This window comes from Erinaceus europaeus, chromosome 13 (assembly GCF_950295315.1).
Source record: "Erinaceus europaeus chromosome 13, mEriEur2.1, whole genome shotgun sequence".
Lineage (NCBI taxonomy): Eukaryota > Metazoa > Chordata > Mammalia > Eulipotyphla > Erinaceidae > Erinaceus > Erinaceus europaeus.
Window position 1 is genome coordinate 44562681 of NC_080174.1, and position 22558 is coordinate 44585238.

The window sequence follows — 22558 nt, forward strand, 5'->3', positions numbered from 1 at the left end:
CCAAGCTCAGCATTTTTAAGCAGTAAAAACTCAGCACTTTTTATAGGCCACTGATCCTGCATCCAGCCCCACTGTTTGACCTGAGCATATCTACCACTGCCGCCATGGTAGTGGCATGGTTCACATGGCTTCTGTGGAGGAATAGCCCTCAGCTTGTAGCTACACATGCCGTTGATGACCTGGGCGTTATCATGAGTGTTCTTAAAGTGAACCTGAGGAACTACAACAATAAAACAAGGGCAACAAAAGGAAATAAATAAATTTTTTTTTTTAAATGAACATGAGGATTTGAACTCCTTGTTCTGCATGATTTGTAGGGCTTTCTGGGTCAAGTAAATAACAAACCATTTTCAGAGATCATCTAAACTTGTTTATGGGAAGAAAGCCAGTAAGTAAGTTGTTGACTGTTGTTCCTGAGCTCTGGATAACAAAGCCAACTGGAGAAGTTGATTTGACCATATGTGAGGCTGCTGTCAGTGCAAGTCCCATGTAGCTGTTACCAGTTTTCCTTTTATTTCTAACAGCTAGCACCTATTAGGTGATAAGTAAATATTTGTTAAATTGGTACTACTGTGGCTACAGCTTTTATTTTGACCTCCTCTCTGCATACTTTGAGGAGAAACAATTGATCTATCTAATCATATTCAGCTAGCAACCACTTTGGGCCAGGTGGTGCTGGGCTAAGCAAAGTTTAATTCACAAATGACTGTCACTTACCACTTGATCAAACTGGTGCAAGGTTGACTTTCACTTGATTATCTTGGGTATTTTCCCAATAATTAATCAGTTTTCTTAGTTGTGACAGAAGTATTTATAGAAACCATGAATTTATTTCTCTTTCTTTTTCTTTTCTTTTTCTTTCTTTTTCACCTCCAGGGTTATTGCTGGGCTCTGGGTGCCTGCACTACGAATCCACTGCTTCTGGAGGGTATTTTTTTCACTTTTGTTGCCCTTGTCATTTATCGTTGTTGTTATTATTGTTGTTAGTGCTGTTTTATTATTACTATTTTTTATTGGGGAATTCATGTTTTACATTCAACAGTAAATACAATAATTTGTATATGCATAACATTTCCCAGTTTTCCATATAACAATACAACCCCCACTAGGTCCTCTGTCATCCTTTTTGGACCTGTATTCTGCCCCCCACCCACCCCAGAATCTTTTTCTGTGGTGCAATACACCAAAGTGCTATTGTTGTTGTTGGATAGGACAGAGAGAAATCGAGAGAGGATGGGAAAACAGAGAGGAGAGAGAAAGATAGACACCTGCAGACCTGCTTCACTGCTTGTGAAGTGAGCCCCCTGCAGGTGGAGAGCCAGGGACTCGAACCAGGATACTTACAGTTGGTCTTTGCACTTTGCGCCATGTGTGCTTAACCTGCTGCGCTACCACTGCCCCCCCCCCCCGTGAACTTATTTCTTATGTTAATAGATTTGTACATGCTGTTCACAGTGCTAGTGCTAGAACTAGCATATAGCAACTTGAGAAAGTGCATTTGTTTATTAACAGGCAAGTTATTTTTGGACAATTCTGTAACAGTTTGATTCAAAAGAAATGGTGAAATGAGTGCTTTAGAAAATAGTGTAGTGGGTTAATGACATAACATATTTATCCTGGTATACTCTAACATGTTATAGGTACCGGATGTTGGTTGAATTAAATAATTCTGTATGGCATTTTAGAATTCATAAAGTGCTTTCATATATATTGTTATATCAGAACCATATGATTCAAACCAAATATTGGTCTCATTTTAAATTTGGGGAACATTCGTAGACCCTTGGAAAGAGCATTGTATGTGTTCTGATACAGAATGCAGACAGCCAGTTTCCATTGATCATCATTCAATTCCAGTTTTTATATCCTGAGTAATAGTCATAATCAGTCAATGAAAGGCTTGCCTAATCTCAATTCAACTCGTGCCATTTTGAGATGCTGTTGAGTTAAATGTTTCAAGATTACTTAAAAGTTGACCTGAAGTTCATGAGTGTGGTACATCTGGTCTTGCTTTAATAGAGTACTAGTTTTTATTCATCACAATGTAGACTGGCTTGCAAGTTAAGGAGAAGTAGTGATTTAAAAAAAAAATTTTTTTTTTTTGCTTATTTTTATGAGAGAGAGACCAAAGCACTGCTCAGCTCTGGCATATGGTGATTACCATAAAAGATATCACTCTGGACTGTACCTGAGATTTCTAGGGCCTCAGGCATATATAACCTGTGCAGTTGTCTCCCTGGTGATATTTAAACTTATATAATACATTAAACATAACTTGAGTACTAAAATCTGTAAGCAAGTATTTGACTTTTTAAAATTTTATTTAATTTACTAGAACAGAGAGAAATTGAGATGGAGGGGGAGAGGTAAGGAGAAGAGACACAGAGAGACACCTGCAGCACTGTTTCACCATTTGTGAAGCTTCCCCCCTGCAGGTGGGGACCAGGGGCTTGAACCTGGGCCCTTGTGCATTATAATATGTGCATTTAACCAGGTACACCACCATCCAGCCCTAGCATTTGTCATTTACTCTAGGAAAACCTTATTTTATTGGATCGAAATAAAAAGACATTGGGGTGGGAGAGACAAAGAGATACCTGCAGCACTGATTCATGAAACTTCCCCACTGTGGATAGGAGCTGGGGACTTGAACTTAGATCCTTGCACATGGTGCATGTGTTCTACTGGGTGCACCATTGCCTGGCCCTGAAAAAAACTTCTCAGAGTCTTTTTGTTATTAGGTTTCTTGCAGGATAATATAGTAAACGTTCTTACTTAAATTTCAGGCCTAAGTGGCTTATTTACAACTTTCTGGTCAGCTCATGTAGTTGTTACTTTTACTGACATTGGCTTTTATTAGACTATTCATTTCATTTTTTTCCCCATTTTGTTGTCCTTGTATTTATTGTTATGTTGTCATTGCTGTCATTGTTGGATAGAACAGAGAGAAATGGAGAGAGAAGGGGAAGACAGAGGGGGGAGAGAAAGATAGACATCTGCAGACCTGCTTTACCACTTGTGAAGCGACTCCCCTGCAGGTGGGAAGCTGGGGCTTGAACCGGGGTCCTTACACTGGTCCTTGTGCTTCGTGCCATGTGCTCTTAACCCGCTGCACTACCTCCCGGTTCCAACTACTCATTTCTCAAATGACTCGAATATGTGTGTGTGGTGTGTGTGTGTGTGTGTGTGTGTGTGTGTTATATTTGGTGCCAGAACAGTGATAGAAGTAAGTCTGTGTCGAATATATACAATCCTATATCCCTTTCAATAAAAATCTTAACTTTTAGCTTCTCTGCTAAAGGCTAAAATGATGATACATACCACTTGGAGATATGAAATAATTTTCAGTCTGACCAATTTCTTCCAGATTATATTTTCATTAATACATAAATTATATTCCACTCAGGTTTTTCTTCTTTTTTTTTTAATTTGTTAGTTTTGTACCCAGGGATGAGTTAGGTATTTAGAAATGGAAAAGTAATGCTTAAGTATGAGGAGTGTTATACAGAGGAGACTATACTTACTACTGTGTGAGTCACATCACAATTATTTCTCAGTTTAACAATGCTATAGAAATATGACCAAAATGAGGTTGGCTGCTTAAGTTGATGTTTAATGAACATCCTTCTTCTTGACCACCCCCAGGACTAAGATTCTTAGGTTATGTTAGTGTTGATATTTGTGAAACCTCTTAAAAGTCATTACTGATTCTCAGAATTTACTACTTTCCCCACTGACTCCTAATCTTCTTGATTTTACATGTGTTCGTTCATTTGTAGAATATAAATGGCATTCGCACAGAGGAGGCGGCTGCCTTGACAAAGGGACCATCTACCAGCTCTGAGTCTGAATGGGAGGGCCCCAAGCATTCAGTGATCCCTAGTAAGAGCCAAATGACCGCCCCGTCGGGACCTCCACAAAGCTTTGATTTTGGTTCCTTCTCCATAAGCGGCAAGGAGACAGAAGAGAAGGAGCAGGGGGCAGCCGGCTCTGTTGATACTAAGGAAATGCTAAGCAGCCCCAGTGGGGAATGCGTAGGAGTGGAGGAACAGGCCAGAGCCTTAAAGTGCTGGGTAACACCAGCTTCCTCTCAGCTGCAACTTGGTGAGAAAAAGTCAGAGAATAGTGGAGAACATGTTACACCAGGAGAGCCACTTGGAAAGCAAAACGGATCATTTCTTGACTCTCATGTGGGGGACCCATTCCCCACCCTCATTCGAAGTTTCCAGGTAGTAACTACTTCAATGATGCAGGGCTAATGGCTCACTTGGGAAAGGGTCAGAATCTGTTCTGTAGAGAAGGTGCTGGTGCTAGTGGTGGCGGTGGTAGTGGTGAGGGTAGAAACCTCTCTGAATTGTCTTTTCCAAAATCACAATAAAATCGAAGCCCTTGAGGTGGGGGAGATAGCATAATAGTTATACAAACAGATTCTCATGTCTGAGCCTCCCGGGTCCCAGGTTCAATCCCCTGCACCACCATAAGCCAGAGCTGAGCAATATACTAGTTAAAAAAATAATAATAAGAGGAAGAAAAGAAAAAAATTGAAGCCCTTAGTTACTACCAAGAAATTTATTCAGAGGAATTGACTCCATAGCTAAAAATACTTTCTCCTCTGATGAATTAGCAAAACTCTTGGGAGAAAATTCCATCTGTCTGTCTTTATGAAGCTGGTATAAGTGTCTTTCTCCTGCTCAAGCAAGGGCTGTGTGAAGAGCTGAATTTGTGAAACCTCTGTGATGAGCCTTCAGTATTCTGAGACTATGCTCAAAAAAATTAAAATATTATTTTTATTAAAAAGCTCTTAATTAGTGGTCCGGGAGGTGGCGCAGTGATAAAGCTTTGGACTCCCAAGCATGAGGTCCCGAGTTCGATCCCTGGCAGCACATGTGCCAGAGTGGTGTCTGGTTCTCTCTCTCCTCCTATCTTTCTCATAAATAAATAAAATCTTTAGGGAGTTGGGCCATAGCGCAGTGGGTTAAGCGCATGTGGGGCGAATGCTACGTAAGGATCCCGGTTCCAGCCCCCGGCTCCCCCACCTGCACAGGAGTCACTTCACAGGCGGTGAAGCAGGTCTGCAGGTGTCTATCTTTTTCTCCCCCTCTCTGTCTTCCCCTCCTCTCTCCATTTCTCTCTGTCCTATCAAACAACGATGACAATAATAGTAACTACAACAATAAAACAACAAGGGCAACAAAAAGGAATAAATAAATATTTTTTAAAAATAATAACAATAAAATATATTTTTTAAAAAGCTCTTAATTAAAGGGGTAACTGATTTTTAAGTAAGATTTCAGGCCCCAAGCAATTATTTTATTTGTTGCAGCCACATAGTACACCCACCACTCCCACTGACCCCACTCACAAGAGCTTCCATGACCACAGGCACTATCTCCTATGCCAACGTGGATGGCCACTTGACTTTATCACAATCAAAGAGTAGTTTTAAGGTGATTTATCATCTTGGGGAAGGTGATCTGATGGATAAGAAACCTTTGATAACCCACTGGTATTCATTCTTCTGAAATTCTAAGATTAATCACCAGGTGGTGGTAGAACTGATTGTTTTCTTTCCAATAAATCTCAATAAATCCAAACTGAACGTCTGACATTGATTTGAAAGAAGTTAATGAATTCCACAACAATGTATTCCAAAATCATACCAGATTCATACACCATTTGTACTTAGTGGAGGAAATGTGACTGATCTTCTTAATTTTAATGGTACAGTTACAAGGGCAGACAAAAGTGACTGCTACTTGGCAAATTGTTTTATGTTCAAATTCTGAAGGTCGGTCTAAAGTGGCGTATATCACAAATCACCACTGTCTGATCTTCTAGCCTTCCATTAAGCATATGAAAATGATTACAGTAATGCTGTTCTTCACAATTCCTCATGATCCGACACTTGCCAGGGCTGCTTTGGAATAGTGTCCAAGCCTTGGGCAGAGTTTGAGCTAATCTCTTTTGCTTAATTAGAGCTCTATCACTTTGCTCAAATCAATGTCAGATGATTATTTCTCTGCAGACTTCAGAAAACTCCAGTAACTGTTTCTTCACTGCTTCACAGCCTCCTCTGGTGAAGACTCAGACTGTCACCATTTCAGATACTGCCAATGCTGCAAAAAGTGAAATCCCAACCAAAGACGTCCCCATTGTCCACACTGAGACCAAGACCATCACCTATGAGGCTGCCCAGGTAGGACATAGTTTGATGCTTCAATACCAAAGACTCGAATAAACGTAATAAATAACTTTCAGTTCAAAAGAAGGCCTAGTTCAAAGAACATTGACTTTGGGTCAAACAACTTGGTTCCTTCATTTATTAACTTAAGGAAGTAATTGACTATCCCAGGGCTTTAATTTCACCTTCTTCCCACTAGACTCCCTCCCCATTAATGATGTTAGTATCTACTTTATGGTTTTGTTGTGAAAATTAAATAAAATCCAGTACTGTATGGAGTCAACTTAAGCACTATAGCTTAAATTATAATAAACCACTGTGATATTTATAATTAACTTAATACAATTAAACTTAAAATCACAAGAAATGCTTAAATGTTTGTTTACTTCCCACTTTTTGTAAAATAGCTCCTTCATTGTTTGTAGTTTGAATGAAATAGGACTACTTTGTATGAAAGGAGTTGTTTATTCTTCTTTGAAATTCACAAAAACCAAAAGTAAGAAAAATCTTCTTTAAACAGAACTGTTAATTCATTTCTGTAACAAAAATTTGTGAGTAAGGGAGGTAGCATAAGGTTATGCAAAGAGTCTTTCATGCTTGAGGCCACAATGTCCCAGATTCAATCACCTACACCATCATAAACCAGAGCTGAGCAGTACTCTAGAAGGGAGAGAGGAACGGAGGGAAATACAGTGACAATATAGTTTGGCTTTGCAATAATTTTGTTGAGCATTTTTACACATTAGGACAAGGCATCGTACAAGGTATACATAGGTCCTCTCCTGTGGAATGTATTATATACTCTAGTAAGGAGAGACAGAGAATAAAATGCATAAATATATACATTTCAAACAGTGATTAAGTGCTATGAAGATACAAGTTGGGGGGGGGGTTGGGAGGTAGCAGAATGAATGATGCATTACACACAATCTCAAGTTCTGACCCTACCATCATGTGTACTAGAGGGTTGCTCTAGTTCTCTCCTTCCCCCCCTTATGTTACTTTCATTAATAAATAAAACTAGCAGGTGCCAGGCAGTGGCACACCTAGTTAAGCGCACACATTACAGTGCACAAGAATAGAGGTTCAAGTCCTTGCTCCCCACCTGCAGGAGGAAAGCTTCACAAGTGGTGAAGCAGTACTGCAGGTGTCTCTCATCTCTCTCTATCTCCCCCCATTTATCTCTGTCTCTATTCAACAATAAATAAATAAAAATAAAACCTCAGTTTAGAATGGGGAAGATAGCATAATGGTTATGCAAACAGACCCTTATGCCTAAAGCTCCGAGGCCCCTGGTTCTGTCCCCTATAACCGTACCACCATAAGCCAGAGCTGAACAGTACTCTGGTAAAAATAAATAAACTAACTAACTAAAATGGAGAATGGATATCTCACCACATAGAGCGTCTGCCTTGCTATGCATGCAGCCCAGGCTTAAGCCCTTAGGAACAGGATGGCAGAGGACCTAGTGGGGGTTGTATTGTTGTGTGGGAAAATGATAAATGTTATGCATGTATAAACTATTGTATTTACTGTTGACTGTAAAATATTAATCCCTCAATAAAGAAAGAAAAAAAAAGTAATGGGAGAAGTTCTCGTGCTGTTATGTCTCTTCTCTGTGTATCTCCCTGTGTGAATGAAAAAGTTGGTTCAGCATAATGAGACTGCATATGTTCAAAGTCCCTGCAGTGCCAAGAAAGAGAGTGAAAGGAAAGAGAGAGAGAAGGAAGAAAGTAACTAAAATAGGATATAGAATTAGTATGAGATTATATAAAAGTTATAGTTTGGGATTTGAGTCTGGTAAACAATGAGAGGTTGCTTAAAATTTTTTTGTAGTGGTGACAAAATGGCATAATTAAAGCAACGATTTTAAAAGATGATTCCTAAAGCTGTATGCTGAAAACATTAAAGAAAGGGATTGTCTGGATACAGGAAGGTCTGGGAAGATGCTTGTAAAGAACTGAAATGTAGCCTAAATATGAGACGAATTCTGGTTCTTTCTGCAGACTGATGACAGCAGTGGGGACTTGGACCCTGGAGTCTTGCTGACAGCTCAAACCATCACATCTGAAACCACAAGCAGCACCACTACAACTCAGATTACCAAGGTAACAAACCAGCTCAAACTTGCAGAGTCCAGTGAAATGCAGAGCTTGCTGCCTCTCTGTAAAAAAGACTAGTCCAGAAGCTAGGGTTTTCAGCTCCTTCCCTACTAAGACAAGTGATTCCAGGGGTCACAGATGGAAAGACTGCTACATCCCACAGCAATGATCCCAGTGACCTGAGAGTTTCCCTATTAACAGGCTCATTAAGCTGCATACAGGTATTCTCTTCACCCATCTGACTCTTTGGCCAGTGAATCTGATATCTGGCTGTGGATAAAAATTTTAAAAACTGAAAGGTAGATAGATACTGTTGATGTTATTGTGCAGCCATATTTCCCAAGCCAAAGATCAGAACTCAGGGTCTAACAGTGTTTATGTCATGGTGAAGATCAAGGCCATAAGAACTGTAGTTTGGATGCTGAATTATTACAATTATTAGAATATTTTTTGTGGGAGCAAGAGGTGAAAATCTTTAAAATGTGAGCTACTCCCAAACTATCTATGTTTGGTACAGCAGTAAAAGAATTCAATTGCCTTATAAGCAAAAAATCTGACCCAGCTCTACCATCAACACACTGATGACTGGAAGCTAATTACTGTGTCTAGTTGTTGATTTAACTTTTTTTTTTTGTCGAGTCTAGAACCTGCCCACCCTGAAGACACTCTTTTGACATAGTTTTTAATTTTTTAAATAAAAAGCTTAAATTTAAGGCCAACAAAATAGCTCATTTTTGGTCCAGGTTTGAGCCCTTCACTGAAGGAAGCTTAAGTGTTGTGCTATCTCTCCCTCTCTCTGCCTCTACTTGGGGGGTGAGAGAAGGCCTAACTTTAAGATGCATGACATATTTGCTTATAGTCTTCTGAACATTTTCTTTGTGACAATAATTAATGAGGGAGCCAGGCAGTGGCACACCAGTTGAGTGTTTAATTACCATGTGCAAGGACCCAGGTCTGAGCCCCCCACTTCCCACCTGCGACGGGAACTTTTCTCTCTGCCCTTTTAAATAAACTAGAAAAGAAACAAAAAGGAGAAATGGCCACTGAATGGTAGATTCCTAGTACCAGCACTGAGCCCCAGCGATAACCCTAGTCGCAATTAAAATAAAGAAAAAGAAGACAATCATGTGAAATGTACAGGGAAGAAAAACAGAAATATCAACTTGTTTACACACTGGACTATTATTTTACCAGACTACTGCACAACTCTGATTTATGGGGTTAAAAGGTTAAACCTGGGACTTCAGACCCTCGGACATGAAAGTCTTTTGCATGACCATTATGCTGGCTCCCCCTCCCTACTCACTGAATTTCTGTAGCATCTGGGAGGAAGAAAAAGGGGCAAAAAAATAGAGAGAGAATTACAACTGTCTTTTTAGCTTCTTAGAGAAATTAGGAATCCAAGGATTTAGAAGCATGATCATTTTAGCAGGTCCGACCAAGATTTTGGACAGTGGGTGAGAAAGCCATCCTATGTAGTACCCAGTAGCACAGTCAGATCTGTAGTGGAATTGACAGAAAATTTCTTACTCTTTTGGATTTCCTTCTCTCTTTCTTATATAACCACTTCCCTTTTGTTTCAGACTGTAAAGGGGGGGATTTCAGAGACCCGGATTGAAAAGAGAATCGTGATCACAGGAGATGCTGATGTCGACCACGATCAGGTAGGACCCTGAGGCGGTGCCGGGCATGGCAGGGTCCTGGGCATGAAGCTGGTAGATGCAGGAACTGGCTTACAGAAGACACCTCTGCCTGTTTCATCTCCAGAGAGCCCCTGAACAACTCCACTCCATAATTGAGAAGGACAGAGGGAATTAGACCACAGAGGTCTGTGGAGTATGGCTCCCACATTGGGAGAGCAAGGTGTTATGGAAAGGAAAATGGGCTTTGAACATAGGGGCTTGAGTTCAAATTCGAACTCTCTGGTCTGGGAGGTGACTGAGCAGATAGAATGCAGGGCTTGCATGCCCACGTTCCATTCTTGGCACCATGTGAGATGAATGTTATAATGTCTTTCAGGAGATATGGTATATAAAGTATGTATCATATGATAGACTCCAAATAAATGAATATGTTGCTAATTAAGGACTTTTGTAGACCTAAAGTGCTAGAGACAGCACATGATATCAGAGCTACAGTATGATCTCTATCCTTGCAACCTGATTTCTGTCCTAGATCTACTCCTGACTTGCTGTGTGACCTTGGGCGAATCACTTAGCCTCTGATTTCCTTTTCCTCTCCTAAAAGAGAGTAGGTTGATCTAGATAATTTCTGAGCCCTTCCTTCTAAGTGATAAAATTCTGTTTTGATGTTAATTGGGTACTAATTGTATGCTACAAGCAATTAGCAAATAATAAGGTCAGAATTAATGTTCCCAGTTCTCTGCTGGCTGAGGTTAGCACAGTAAAGCTGCAGAGAAGAGGGGGTGTAAGAGACTTTCTGCAAGTGCTTCTGGAATCCTTGACAGGAATACTGGAGCAATAATTCTGTGGCCTTTATACTGAGTTCCTTAAAAAGAAGTAGAACTGAGCTGCCATGCTCGCACTTCTGTTGGTAGCAAGGTTCAGACTTAGAGCTGAGCAAACCAGTCTCCCAGCGAGACTGCAAAGCTCAAGTGGGAGGCCTGGAGGCTTGTTTGCCCCTGCTCAGTGGATCCTGCTGCATAACCAGCCTGCACCCACCTACTCGGTCTGTGTGATTTGAGCCCCTGCTCTGTGCTAGACAGCACAAGCAGTGAGATGAGAAGGTGTTTGGGCTTTGGAGTGAGACAGACCTAACTTTGCATCTTACTGGCTGTGTGCCCTTAAGCAAGTTATTTTGCGCCTCTGAGCTGTAGTTTCACTATCTGTAAAATAAAGATAATCCCAAGTCTTTTTGGAGTTATTGTGACAAAAGAACAAACACATTTGACAGCTCAGGGAAATGCTCTAGTATCCTTCAGCTCTCCTAGGTACTGAGGGCTCATGGATGGGACCACATACAATGCACTCAGAGCGGAGAGAAAGGTACTTTCAGAAGAACTGCTCAGGAAAAATAATGTGGTGCAGGCTTTACAGAGAGATGGATGTAGTGGTCTGGAAGCTGGTGCAGTGGCTGGAACATTGACTCTCAAGCTTCAGGTCCCGAGTTCAATCCCTGGCAGTGATGTCTGGTTCTTTCTCTCTCTCCTGTCTTTCTCATGAATAAATAAAATCTTTTTAAAAAGAGAGAGAGGACTGGGGAGACAGCATAATGGTTCTGCAAACGCCTATCATGCCTGAGGCTCTGAGGTCTCAGGTTTAATCCCCAGCACCACCATAAACCAGAATTGAGCAGTGTTCTGGTCTCTTTCTCTCAGTATCTTTCCCTCTGTATCTACTGTTTCTCAATAAGATAAAATAAATATTTAAAGAGAGAGAGAGATGTAAACCAGAAGACAAAAAGAAGGTTTGTGTTGGGCCTTTTAGCATAAGCTACAGAGAGAGGTTGTTCAAACAAGGAAGAGTGAATAGAAACCTATAGGGGAGGCAACTCATACAATCACAAGATGAAGAGAGGTATTACTGTTCTTCACTACCCTTCTTAGAGACCATTTTTAAAAGTCAGGGTTAACAACTGTTTACAACTGGTGAAATAGCTCACCTGGACTGTGTGCTGTTTTGTCATGTGTGCAATCCAGGTTTGAGCCTGGCCCCTGCCACATTGAAGGAAGTTGTGAGGCCATGGTGTTTCCCTCCTCCTCCCCTCCTTCCTTCTCCCCCTCCTCCTCTTACTCATCCTCTTCCTCCACCTCTCCCTCCCTCTTTCCTCCTATTCCTCTTCTTCCTTCATCTTTACTCAGTGTAAAAAACAGAGTTCATTCAAATGTAAATAGTTCTTTTTTTTAATTTATAAAAAGGAAACATTGACAATACCATAGGATAAGAGGGGTACAACTCCACACAATTCCCACCACCAGATCTCCATATCCCATCCCCTCCCCTGATAGCTTTCCTATTCTTTATCCCTCTGGGAGTATGGACCCAAGGTCATTGTGGGAGGCAGAAGGTGGAAGGTCTGGCTTCTGTAATTGCTTCCCCACTGAACATGGGTGTTGACAGGTTGATCCATACTCCCAGCCTGCCTCTCCCTTTCCCTGGTAAGTTGGGGGCTCTGGGGAAGCGGAGCTCCAAGACACATTGGAGTTGTCTGTCCAGGGAATTCTGGTCAACATCATACTAGCATCCGGAACCTGGTGGCTGAAAAGATAGTTAACATACAAAGCCAAACAAATTGTTGACCAATCATGGACCTAAAGGCTGGAATAGTGCAGATGAAGAGTTGGGGGGTACTCCATTTTGTAGACAGCTAATAGGCATATTTTAGTTCATTTTTTATTTTATTCCAAAGGGCTTGTGAGTATACTAGTTTTTTGTTTGTTTTGCTTTGGTTTTTTTTGTTTGTTTGTTTATTTTTCCCCTGAGCTTAAAATCTGATATGCAGGTGGATCCAAGTTATTGCCTGGAGAGGTGATGTCATTGCTGGAAAAGGAACAGAAAGCTGGGTCAGGAAAGCGTAGCTCCCTAATATGGGGAGGGAGTATAAATATTGCTGACTATAAACCCCATTTATTTGATGTGGTCTGGGGCCCATATTCAGTGTAGGAGCCTATGTGACCTCTGCATCTCTGTAGATCTGAGCTCACATTCTGTGGTCATAAGTAGGAACATTCCAAGCTGCCCCAATATCAGGACCCATCTTCCTCAGGTGTAGCATAGAGTATGTTGTCCATCCTCCTCCCTTCAGAGGATGGAACATTCTCTACCATTGTTGATCCAAGTTGAGGGCAAGGTCCTATGGGGGTCCATTTTGTTGTTCCTGATAGAGATGACTGGTAACAATGGAGAGAGGGATTTATTTGAGGTCTACACCCATCATGTCTGCTTGGGAATCTCAGGGCTCCCCGACTAGGGCCCCAGCTGAAGGGGTGGCCTAATAGTGACTAAAGTGTCATCATTAAAGTATGCAGTCTCTTGCCCTTATTCAGCTTTTGCAGTCCTTGCTTTGATGAGGTTAGCTTTGGAGTGAGTGAGAGAACTGTAAGAGGAAGTAGGTGAGGATAAATAGTTATTTTTTTTAACAGGTGATCTATCTCTGAGAATCCCCATACCACACCTCCACCCCCGAAGGCTCTTCTACCTTCCCCTCAGAGACTTTGAATCCAAGGAGAGTAGTAGTGTCATTACTCTTCCTTTTTTTCTTTCTATTCTTTATGGATTTTCTTTCTATTTTTTTTTTTTTAAGATTCATTTTGTGTACTACATATGATTGAGAGTTTCACATGAGACAGAGAGAAAGCAAGATAAACCAGCCGGAACAGCACTGTTGTACATGTAGCAACTGGGATTGAACCAGAACCTCATACATACAAGTCCAGTGTTCCACCAGTTAGAGTGATTGCTCCCTGATGCCGCCTTTAGCTTTTCTTTCTTTCTTTTTTATATTTGTAAATTACAGAATGACATGTCGACAGGGGTTTGAATCCACACCATTCCCACCACCAGAGTTCTGAATCTTCACTCTCTCCACTACAATCCACCAGTTTCCCTAAGGTTGTAGACATGGGCCAACCGTCTTCTCTACAACTCTCTGTCCACATTTATACATAGTTGCCCCTTCTTTTTCTGATTCAATCCTCTCTTTCCCTCTAAGCCACTCATGACATCAAAGCTACCTCCATATGTCCCTCTCCTTTTCTTTCTCTCTCTCTCTCTCTTTTTCGCTCTCTCTCTCTCTCTGGGTGCTGATGGAGCTGAAGTACAGTGTCCCCTTATCTTCATCCTATCACTTCATCCCACTGGGAGTATGGATCAAGGTTATTTATGGGAAGCAGAAGGTAGGAGTTCTGGCTTCTGTAGCTGCTTCTTCACTAAGCATGGTCGGTGACAGGTTGATCCATACCCCCAGCCTGTTTCTGTCTTTCCCTAGTGGACGAGCACTGGAGATTCAAGGGTCCAGGACACATTGGTGAGATCATCTGCCCAGAGAAGTTGGGGCAGAGCCATGGTAGCATCTGCAGCCTGGTACCTGGAAAGCGGCATGACCTAAGTTGAGAGAAGATGGTTAATGAGTAGGAACCAGAAAGCAGGATCGCAGCAGATGAGATTAGGACTTTCAGGGTAGAAGAAAGCTAGGGAAACCATTTTAGGCATGTTCCTAGGGGCATACAAGTATAATAGTTTTGCTTGAGTTTGGTAACTAACCTGAGGTTGGATGATAATGTTGTCTGAGAGAATGGTGTTAGAATGGAGCACCAGATTTGAAGAGTTGCAAGGTTGACTTCTCAGGCTGGTATCTCAGGTTACATCCACAGTAGGATTTCATTATTATTATTATATGAGAAAGAGAGGAAGAGAGAGAAAGAACCAGACATCACTCTGGTACATGTGCTGCCAGGGATTGAATTCAGGACCTCATGCTTGAGAGTCCAACACTTTATCCATTGTGCCACCTCCTGGACCACCACAGTAGGATTTCACACAGTAGCAGCATAATGATGAGGGGTGGCAGCACCAGTAGTGATTTGGTTAAAGTTGACAGGGTTGGTATGTCAGTAAGGAGTCATAGAAAAGGAATTTCAAGAAGTATGGGCATATCCTAGAGGTACCAAGACTAGGAGAAATGCAGATCTTAAAGAGGATGCCAGAGGTTTCTTATAGTCTTAGAGAAAGTTAAAATATCACTAATCAATTATTATAGCAAGGTTAGTTGGAGACTAAGTATCTGTGTTATTATACTTAACTTTATTATGATCTGAACGCTTCTAGTGGTATCTGAACCTCCTTGTATTTTAAATACAAGGTCAAAAGATTTTGACCTGTCTGGCCTAAAGCTGTAATTGACTTAGATGTTTGCAAAGTTTTGTTTTTCTATACATTTTTGGAGATCCATAAACAATTAATCCCTTATCAGAGTATGATCATTTTGCAAATCTAAGATAAATATTAGCAAGAGCTAGTATTTGTGCTTAGGGCTATAGTCTAGGCAATTGGGGAACTTGAGATATTAAATCTATCCAACCCTCCACCATGTCATATTGCTATCGATAGGACTAAATAGTGATAAGACTAGAGTTTCACATCTTCCCCGCCACCGAAAGTCTGTGCCCTCCCCCCTCCCCCCTAGGTAACCACAATAGTTTTCCCATTTTAAATATGGGTTCTGTTGTGTCTGGTTGTTCATGTGTGTTCAGTTCTCTAAATTTCACATATGAGTGAGACCATCCTATAGTTTTCCTTTACCCCCTAGCTTATTTCACTAAGCATAATGTTCTCAAGTTTCATCCATTTTATCCCAAAGAATGTAAAATCATCTTTTCTATTGCTGAATATTCCATTGGGTATATGTCGTATAACTTTTTTTTAATATTTATTCCCTTTTGTTGTTTTATTGTTGTTACTGATGTTGTTGGATAGGACAGAGAGAAATGGAGAGAGGAGGGGAAGGCAGAGAGGGGAAGAGAAAGATAGACACCTGCAGACCTGCTTCACTATCTATGAAGTGACTCCCCTGCAGGCGGGGAGCCGGGGGCTCGAACCAGGATCCTTACGCGGGTCCTCATGCTTTGCGCCACATGCGCTTAACCCTCTGCGCTACCGCCGGACTCCCATTGCATAACTTTTTTAACCAGTCTTCTGTGGAGGAACATTTTGGTTGCTTCCAGATTTTTACTATTGTAGATAATGCAGCTATGAACATGGGGGTGCATATATCCCTTTGAATTAATGATATTATCTCTTTTGGATAAATGCCTAGGAGTGGGATTGCTGCATCGTAAGGTATTTCCAGCTGTATTTGCTTGAGGATTCTCCATACTGTTCACCATAATGGTTGTACCATTTTGCATTCCCACCAGCAGTGTATTAGAGTTCCTTTCTCTCCACATCCTTTCCAACATTTATCTTCTCCTGTTTTATTTTATTTATTTATTTATTGTTTTTTTTCTCCTGTTTTATTGATAAAGGCCATTCTTACAGGTGTGAGGTGGTATCTCAGTGTGGTTTTAATTTGTATTTCTCTGGTGATGAGTGAATTAGAGCATTTCTGCATATGTCTGTGGGCCATACATATTTCATCCCTTTTTTTTAATATTTATTTTTCCCTTTTGTTGCCCTTGTTTTATTATTGTAGTTATTATTGTTTTTATTGATGTCGCAGTTGTTGGATAGGATAGAGAGAAATAGAGAGAGGAGGGGAAGACAGAGGGAGGAGAGAAAGACACCTGCAGACCTGCGTCACTGCCTGTGAAGTGACTCCCCTGCCGGTGGGGAGCTGAAGGCTCAAACCAGGATCCTTATGCCAGTCCTTGCGCTTTGCACCATGTGCACTTAACCCGGCTCCCCATGCATATCTTTTCTTTGAAGAACTGTCTATGCATGTCCTCTGCCTACTTTTTCTTTTTGTTGAGCCAAATGAGTTCTATATAGATATTTGATATTAAGTGTCTGTCTGAAGTATGATGTGTGAATATGTTCTCCCATTTGCTGGGTTTCCTGTTTATCTTTTGGAATTTGCTTTTGATGTATGGAAGCTTTTTAATTTGATATAGTCCCACTTGTTCAATCTTGCTTTTGTTTCCTTTGCCCATGGGGTGAAGTCTACAAATATGTCTTTAATGTTAATGTCATGAAATGTTTCACCGATACATACTTCTATGTATTTTATACTTTCAGGTCTGATATCCAGATTTTTTATCCATTTTGAGTTAGTTTTGGTGTATGGTGTTAATTGGTGGTCTAGTTTCATTTTTCTACATGTGGCTGTCCAGTTCTGCCAACACCAACATTTTTTTTTATAATTTTTTAAAATTTATTTTATTTATCTTTTCCCTTTTGTTGCCCTTGTTGTTTTATTGTTGTAGTTATTATTGTTGTTGTTGTTGTTGTTGTTGGATAGGACAGAGAGAAATGGAGAGAGGGAGGGGAAGACAGAGAGGAGGAGAGAAAGATAGACACCTGCAGACCTGCTTCACCGCCTGTGAAGCGACTCCCCTGCAGGTGGGGAGCCGGGCTTCGAACCTGGATCCTTATGCCGGTCTTTGTGCTTTGCGCCACCTGCGCTTAGCCCGCTGTAGAACACCAACATTTAACATTTGTTATAGAGACTTTCTTTTCGCCAATGGGCAGATTTGGCCCCTTTGTCATATATAAAGTATCTGTATATGTATGGATTGAGTTCTGGGCTCTCTATCCTATTCCATATGACCATTTTTGTCCCAGTATCACACCGTTTGGATTACTACTGCTTTGTAGTATAATGTAAGTCAGGTATTGTGGTGCCTCCATTTTTCTTCTTTTTCCTTAGTGTTTTTGCTATTCATGGTTTTTTAAGAGTTCCACACAAATTTTTGAATAATCTGTTCAATTTCCCTGAAATTTATCATTGGAATTTTAATGAGGATTGCAGTGAATCTATAGATTGCTTTTGACAAAATTGCCATTTTAATGATATTTATTATTCCAATCCATGAACAGGGGATGTTCTTCCATTTCTTTGTGTTATCCTCTATTTCTTTTAACAGTGTCTTATAGTTTTCCTTGAAAAGGTCCTTTACATCCTTTGTTAGATTTATTCCTGGATATTTAATCTTCTTGGGTTCAGTTGTGAATGGTATTGCTTCCTTCAGTTTCATTTCTTCTGACCTATCTTTTGCATAAAGACATGCCATGGATTTATGGGTATTGATTTTGTAGCCTGCTACTTTACTGAATTTATTGATGATTTCCACTAGTTTCTTGGAAGAGTTTCTGGGGTCTTCTAGGTATATCAACATATCATCTGCAAATAATAAGAGTTTAACTTCATCCTTTCCAATTTGTATTCCTTTGATATCTCTTTCTTGTCTGATTGCTATGGTAAGGATTTCTAAGACTATATAGAATAAAAATGGTGAGAGTGGGCACCCTTGTCTAATTCCTGATTTTAGGGGAAAGCTTTTAATTTTTCCCCATTGACTAAGATGTTAGCCATGGGTTTATTATGTTAAGGAATTTTCCTTCCACTACCAGTTTCTCAAGGGCCTTTATCATAAATGGATGTTGTACCTTGTCGAATGCTTTTAGAATCATGTGATTTTTATCTTTCCTTTTGTTGATATAGTGTATTATGTTTATTGACTTAGGGATTATCCCTGTTTCCCAGGAATGAATCTTGATCTTGGTGGATTATTCTCTTAATATATTGTTGTATTCGATTAGCCAAAATTTTGTTGAGGATCTCTGCATCGATATTCATCAGGGATATAGGTCTATAATTTTCTTTTTTGGTGGGGTCCTTTCCTGCTTTGGGGATCAGGGTGATATTAGCCTCATAGAATGTATTTGGGAGTGTTCCCTGTTTATTTTCTGGAGGAGTTTGAGGAGGATGGGTGTTAGTTCTTCTTTGAATGTTTTGTAAAATTCATTAGTATAGTTCTTGGATAGGCTTTTGATTACTGTTTCAATTTCTTTACTAGTGATTGGCCTGTTAAGTTTATCTACTTCCTCTTGTGTCAAGGTTGGTAGTGGGTATGACTCTAGGAATGTGTCCATTTCTTCTAAGTTGTCAAATTTGGTTCCATACAGGTATCCATGTTCTTGCATAATCGTTTGAATCTCTACTTCACCTGTTGTTGTATCTCCTCTTTCATTTTTGAGTGATTTTACCATAGCATTCTTTCTTTTTCTCTTGGTGAGTGTAGCTAGTGGCTTATCTATTTAATTTATCCTTTCAAAGAACCAACTCTTGGTTTCATTAATCTTCCTAATGGTCTTCTTGTTTTCTATTTCATTGATTTCTGCTCTGATTTTGACTATTTCCTGTCTCCTGCTGACTGTTGGTTCTTTTTGTTGCTCCACTGCTAGTTGACTGAGGTGGGTTGTTAGATGGTTTACTAGTAACTTCTCGTTTTTATTAATGTGGGCCTGCATTGCTATGAACTCCCCTCTCAGCACTGCTTTTGCTGCATTCCATAGGGTCTGGTAACTGGTTTCTTCATTTACATTGGTATCAAGATAATACTTAATTTCTTTTTTGATCTCTTCAATGGCTCATTTATTTTTCAGCAGCATACTGTTTAGTCTCCAGGCTTTCGGGAAATTTGTTTTCCTTTTTTGGTTGATTTCTAGTTTCATGCCTTCATGGTCTGAGAGGATGCATTTTATAATTTTAATATTTACAGATTTGTTTAGACTGTATTTGTGGCCCAGAATATGGTCATTCCTTGTAAATGTAAATGTTCCATGTGTACTTGAGAAGAATGTGTTTCATTACTTTTGAGATGGAAAGTTCTGTATATATCTTCTAGGTCCATTTCATTTATGGTTTCATTTAAGTTCACTATTTATTGATTTTTTTGTCCAGATGTTCTGTCTTTTGCTGTGAGTGGTGTGTTGAAATCTCCTACTATTATTGTGCTGCTATCAGTGTCTCCCTTGAATTCAGTAAGTGGAGACAGCATAATGGTTACGCAAATACTCTCATGCCTGAGGCTCCTAAGTCCTAGGTTCAATCCCCTACACCACCATAAGCCAGAGCTGAGCAGTGCTCTGGTGTTTCTCTATGTGTGTGTGTCTCTCTGCATCTCTCTCAAAAATAAAATTAATAAAAAAATTTAAAAAAAAAAGAAATGATATCCTGGGTAGAGGTAGATAGCATAATAGTTATATAGATTCTCATATGCCTAAGGCTCCAAAGTCCCAGGTTCAAACGCCCCCCACACACACACACACACACACACCACCACCACAAGCCAGAGTTGAGCAGTACTCTGGTGAAGGAAGGAAGGGAGGGAGAAAGAAAGAGAGGAAGGGAAAAGAGAGAAGAAGAGTGATGTTCTGTGACCCCGTCTTCCCTGATCCCAGACTACTTTCTGTCTGACAAACATTATTTGTCTTCTCAGGTCCTTGTACAGGCCATCAAGGAAGCAAAAGAACAACATCCAGACATGTCAGTGACCAAGGTGGTCGTCCATCAGGAGACTGAAATCTCTGAGGAATGAGCTCAGGTACGTGCTATTCTTGCTGCGGCTGTGCGTGCTCTCTGTCCTAGCCTCTGAGAGCACTGGGCAGGAACCGTGGCCACTGCAGGAGTCGTCTCCCTAGAGATGTCCACACTCTGACTTGATAAAGTGAATGCAGACAAGAGGTCAGTGAGGGAATGATGGGAAGTTCCTCAGAATTTGGCTCCAACTATAGCAGCTAGAGCTCTTTTGAGTCCTCCTGCCCTCAACAGTGCCAGCAGTGTTGGGAGAGGTGTCCCGAACTTATCTGTAAGCCCCCAGCCACTTCCTGAAGCAGGTGTCCTGCTTCTCTTCCTCCCTTCTCTCACAGGTATCTGTGAGCCTTGTCAGAGAATGAGAACACAACTCAGACAAGCAGGACCACACTGTCTAGAAATGGGGACAACGTGAGAGGAAAGCCGTGGTCCTGAAAGGCTAAAAGGTCTAGGGTGGGACTAGAGAGCTGGAAGTAGGGTGGCAGCTTTGGGAGGGTTAGTGACCCAAATAATTTCAGGCCTTAAAAATGTTGCTAAGCTGACCTGAGGAAGTCAGGTCTCTTAGCAGGTAGGACTGGAGCCTAGAACTACTCAGACCCAGGCTGTCACTTGTAGCCACAGGTTTTGGGTAACAGGAGTTGGTAGCTGTCTCTTTTTCAATATTCTAAAGAGTTTGCTTCTTCCTTTTCTCTAGGAAACTGCCCCACTCCAGACTCCCTGCTTGCCTCCCATTCAAGGAAAAAACCAGCAGAATGATAAAGAAGCCGACCTGCTTCAGTAGGACTTTAGACTTTCGAGATTATTCTAAACCACCAGGAAATTCATTTCACTTTCTATTTGGAATTTATAACGAGAATCTTCTAGCTATCACTGATAAACCTTTTAAGTACTTTTTTCTACATTGTGATACCAGAATTTGTTCAATTTTTCAATCTATATGGACTGTTTTGAAGAGCTTTTTTTTTTTTTTTAAATAGGGTGGTTTGTAACCCTTTCGGTTGCGTGTCTCCTCATTTGTTTTCAACCCAGATACTGCAGAGTCCACAGAATTACTTGGAAAATATTTCAAAAACTCTGTTGGGAGCCAAAACTAGCTTACAGAGCTTCCCTGCTCCTCCCTCATTTTATACTCTTTGAATGATAGCAGGAACTTTATGAACCAGCCTTTTCTCAGGGCCAATGATGTGGCTTTACCAGCAATCAGCCAGGGCGGCTACCCTAATCCACAGACCCCAGAGAAATGTCCCTTTCCTTTTGTTGAGGGTGGTTTTGGTAAGACAGAGACCTCTACTGAGAATGTAGTTTCTTCTTCCTGTCCTTTCTTTTCTGAGCTTCTTTCGATCTAAGACATAAGGAGTTGCTTCAAATATATCTGATACTGTGAATGTTTGAACATATCTGTGGCCTTTACCTTCCTGTCCTCCCTCTTCAACTGCCCCGTTACCTCATCAGAAGCAGCAGCTCTGCTAAGTGCTCCCCCACCTCCCATCTCAGGAGACCAAAACTCACAGGAAAAAAAAAGGGGGGGACACTTTTGGCTAAAAGCTCTACTGGCACATTTTCAGTGATTGTTTGGGCAAGGAAATTTAATGACATTTTCTTTTGTTTTCTTAAGGTTTTCTAGTTCTGGAAATACGCACTTCACACAGGGAAATGGTGAACTTTACCTCAATCAGACACTGCTAAAAAGTATTTCCAAGAGACCATCTTTGGGGCTCTTTCTTTATGCCTGGGATGATAGAATGTGACTCAGAAAGGAGGTTGTACTCCTGGGCCTGTCCTTTCCCAGCCAGCACCTGCCTGCAGACACTCTTCTGCATCTCTTAGGGGCCATGCTCCCCTCAGACCACTTGTGACATGGGTTACACCAGCTACGCTCACTCCCATTCACCATCTGAGGTCTGTCAGGTTTTGTAAGCTTGATTTCGTGGTGGGTTTTGGTTTGTCTGTTTTGGTTTGGTTTTTTTTTGGTTTGGTTTTGAAAATGAGGACTAATATCCCCATTCCACAATTCTACAATAAAGATGTAGGATGTTTTTATTCCACTGGGCATCTCTAATCTTCCAGCCTTTTCCCCCACAAACAGATCTGCCTAAAGTGCTTAGAATTGTTATCCTAGTACAGAAGCGAACTTTATGAGGTAGACAATGGATCACAGTCTGCAACCACTGGGGACTCAAGGGCAGTAAGCAAAAGACTGAAGCTTCAGGGTGAGGATAAATAGCATAATGGTTATGCAAAGAGACTCATGCCCGAGGCTCCAAAGTCCCAGGTTCAATTCCCC

At 40.8% G+C, this 22558-nt stretch overlaps 1 protein-coding gene across 11 annotated transcripts in view; it reads left to right on the forward strand.

Moving 5' to 3' along the window:
- The window catches only part of EPB41 (erythrocyte membrane protein band 4.1), a 217665-nt gene extending 195351 nt beyond the window's left edge, over positions 1-22314 (forward strand). For 6 of the 11 annotated variants that reach the window (XM_060205692.1, XM_060205681.1, XM_060205682.1 and 3 more), the window contains 5 exons: positions 6068-6196; positions 8188-8289; positions 9867-9947; positions 20180-20284; positions 20969-22314. In XM_060205692.1, the coding sequence (XP_060061675.1) occupies positions 6068-6196; positions 8188-8289; positions 9867-9947; positions 20180-20278 (411 nt within the window). In that variant the 3' untranslated portion in view covers positions 20279-20284; positions 20969-22314. Of the gene's footprint in view, positions 1-3779; positions 4230-6067; positions 6197-8187; positions 8290-9866; positions 9948-20179; positions 20285-20968 lie in introns of all 11 variants that reach the window. The other 5 variants (XM_060205680.1, XM_060205676.1, XM_060205678.1 and 2 more) reach the window with 1 other exon arrangement.
- Positions 22315-22558: the final 244 nt, after the last annotated feature.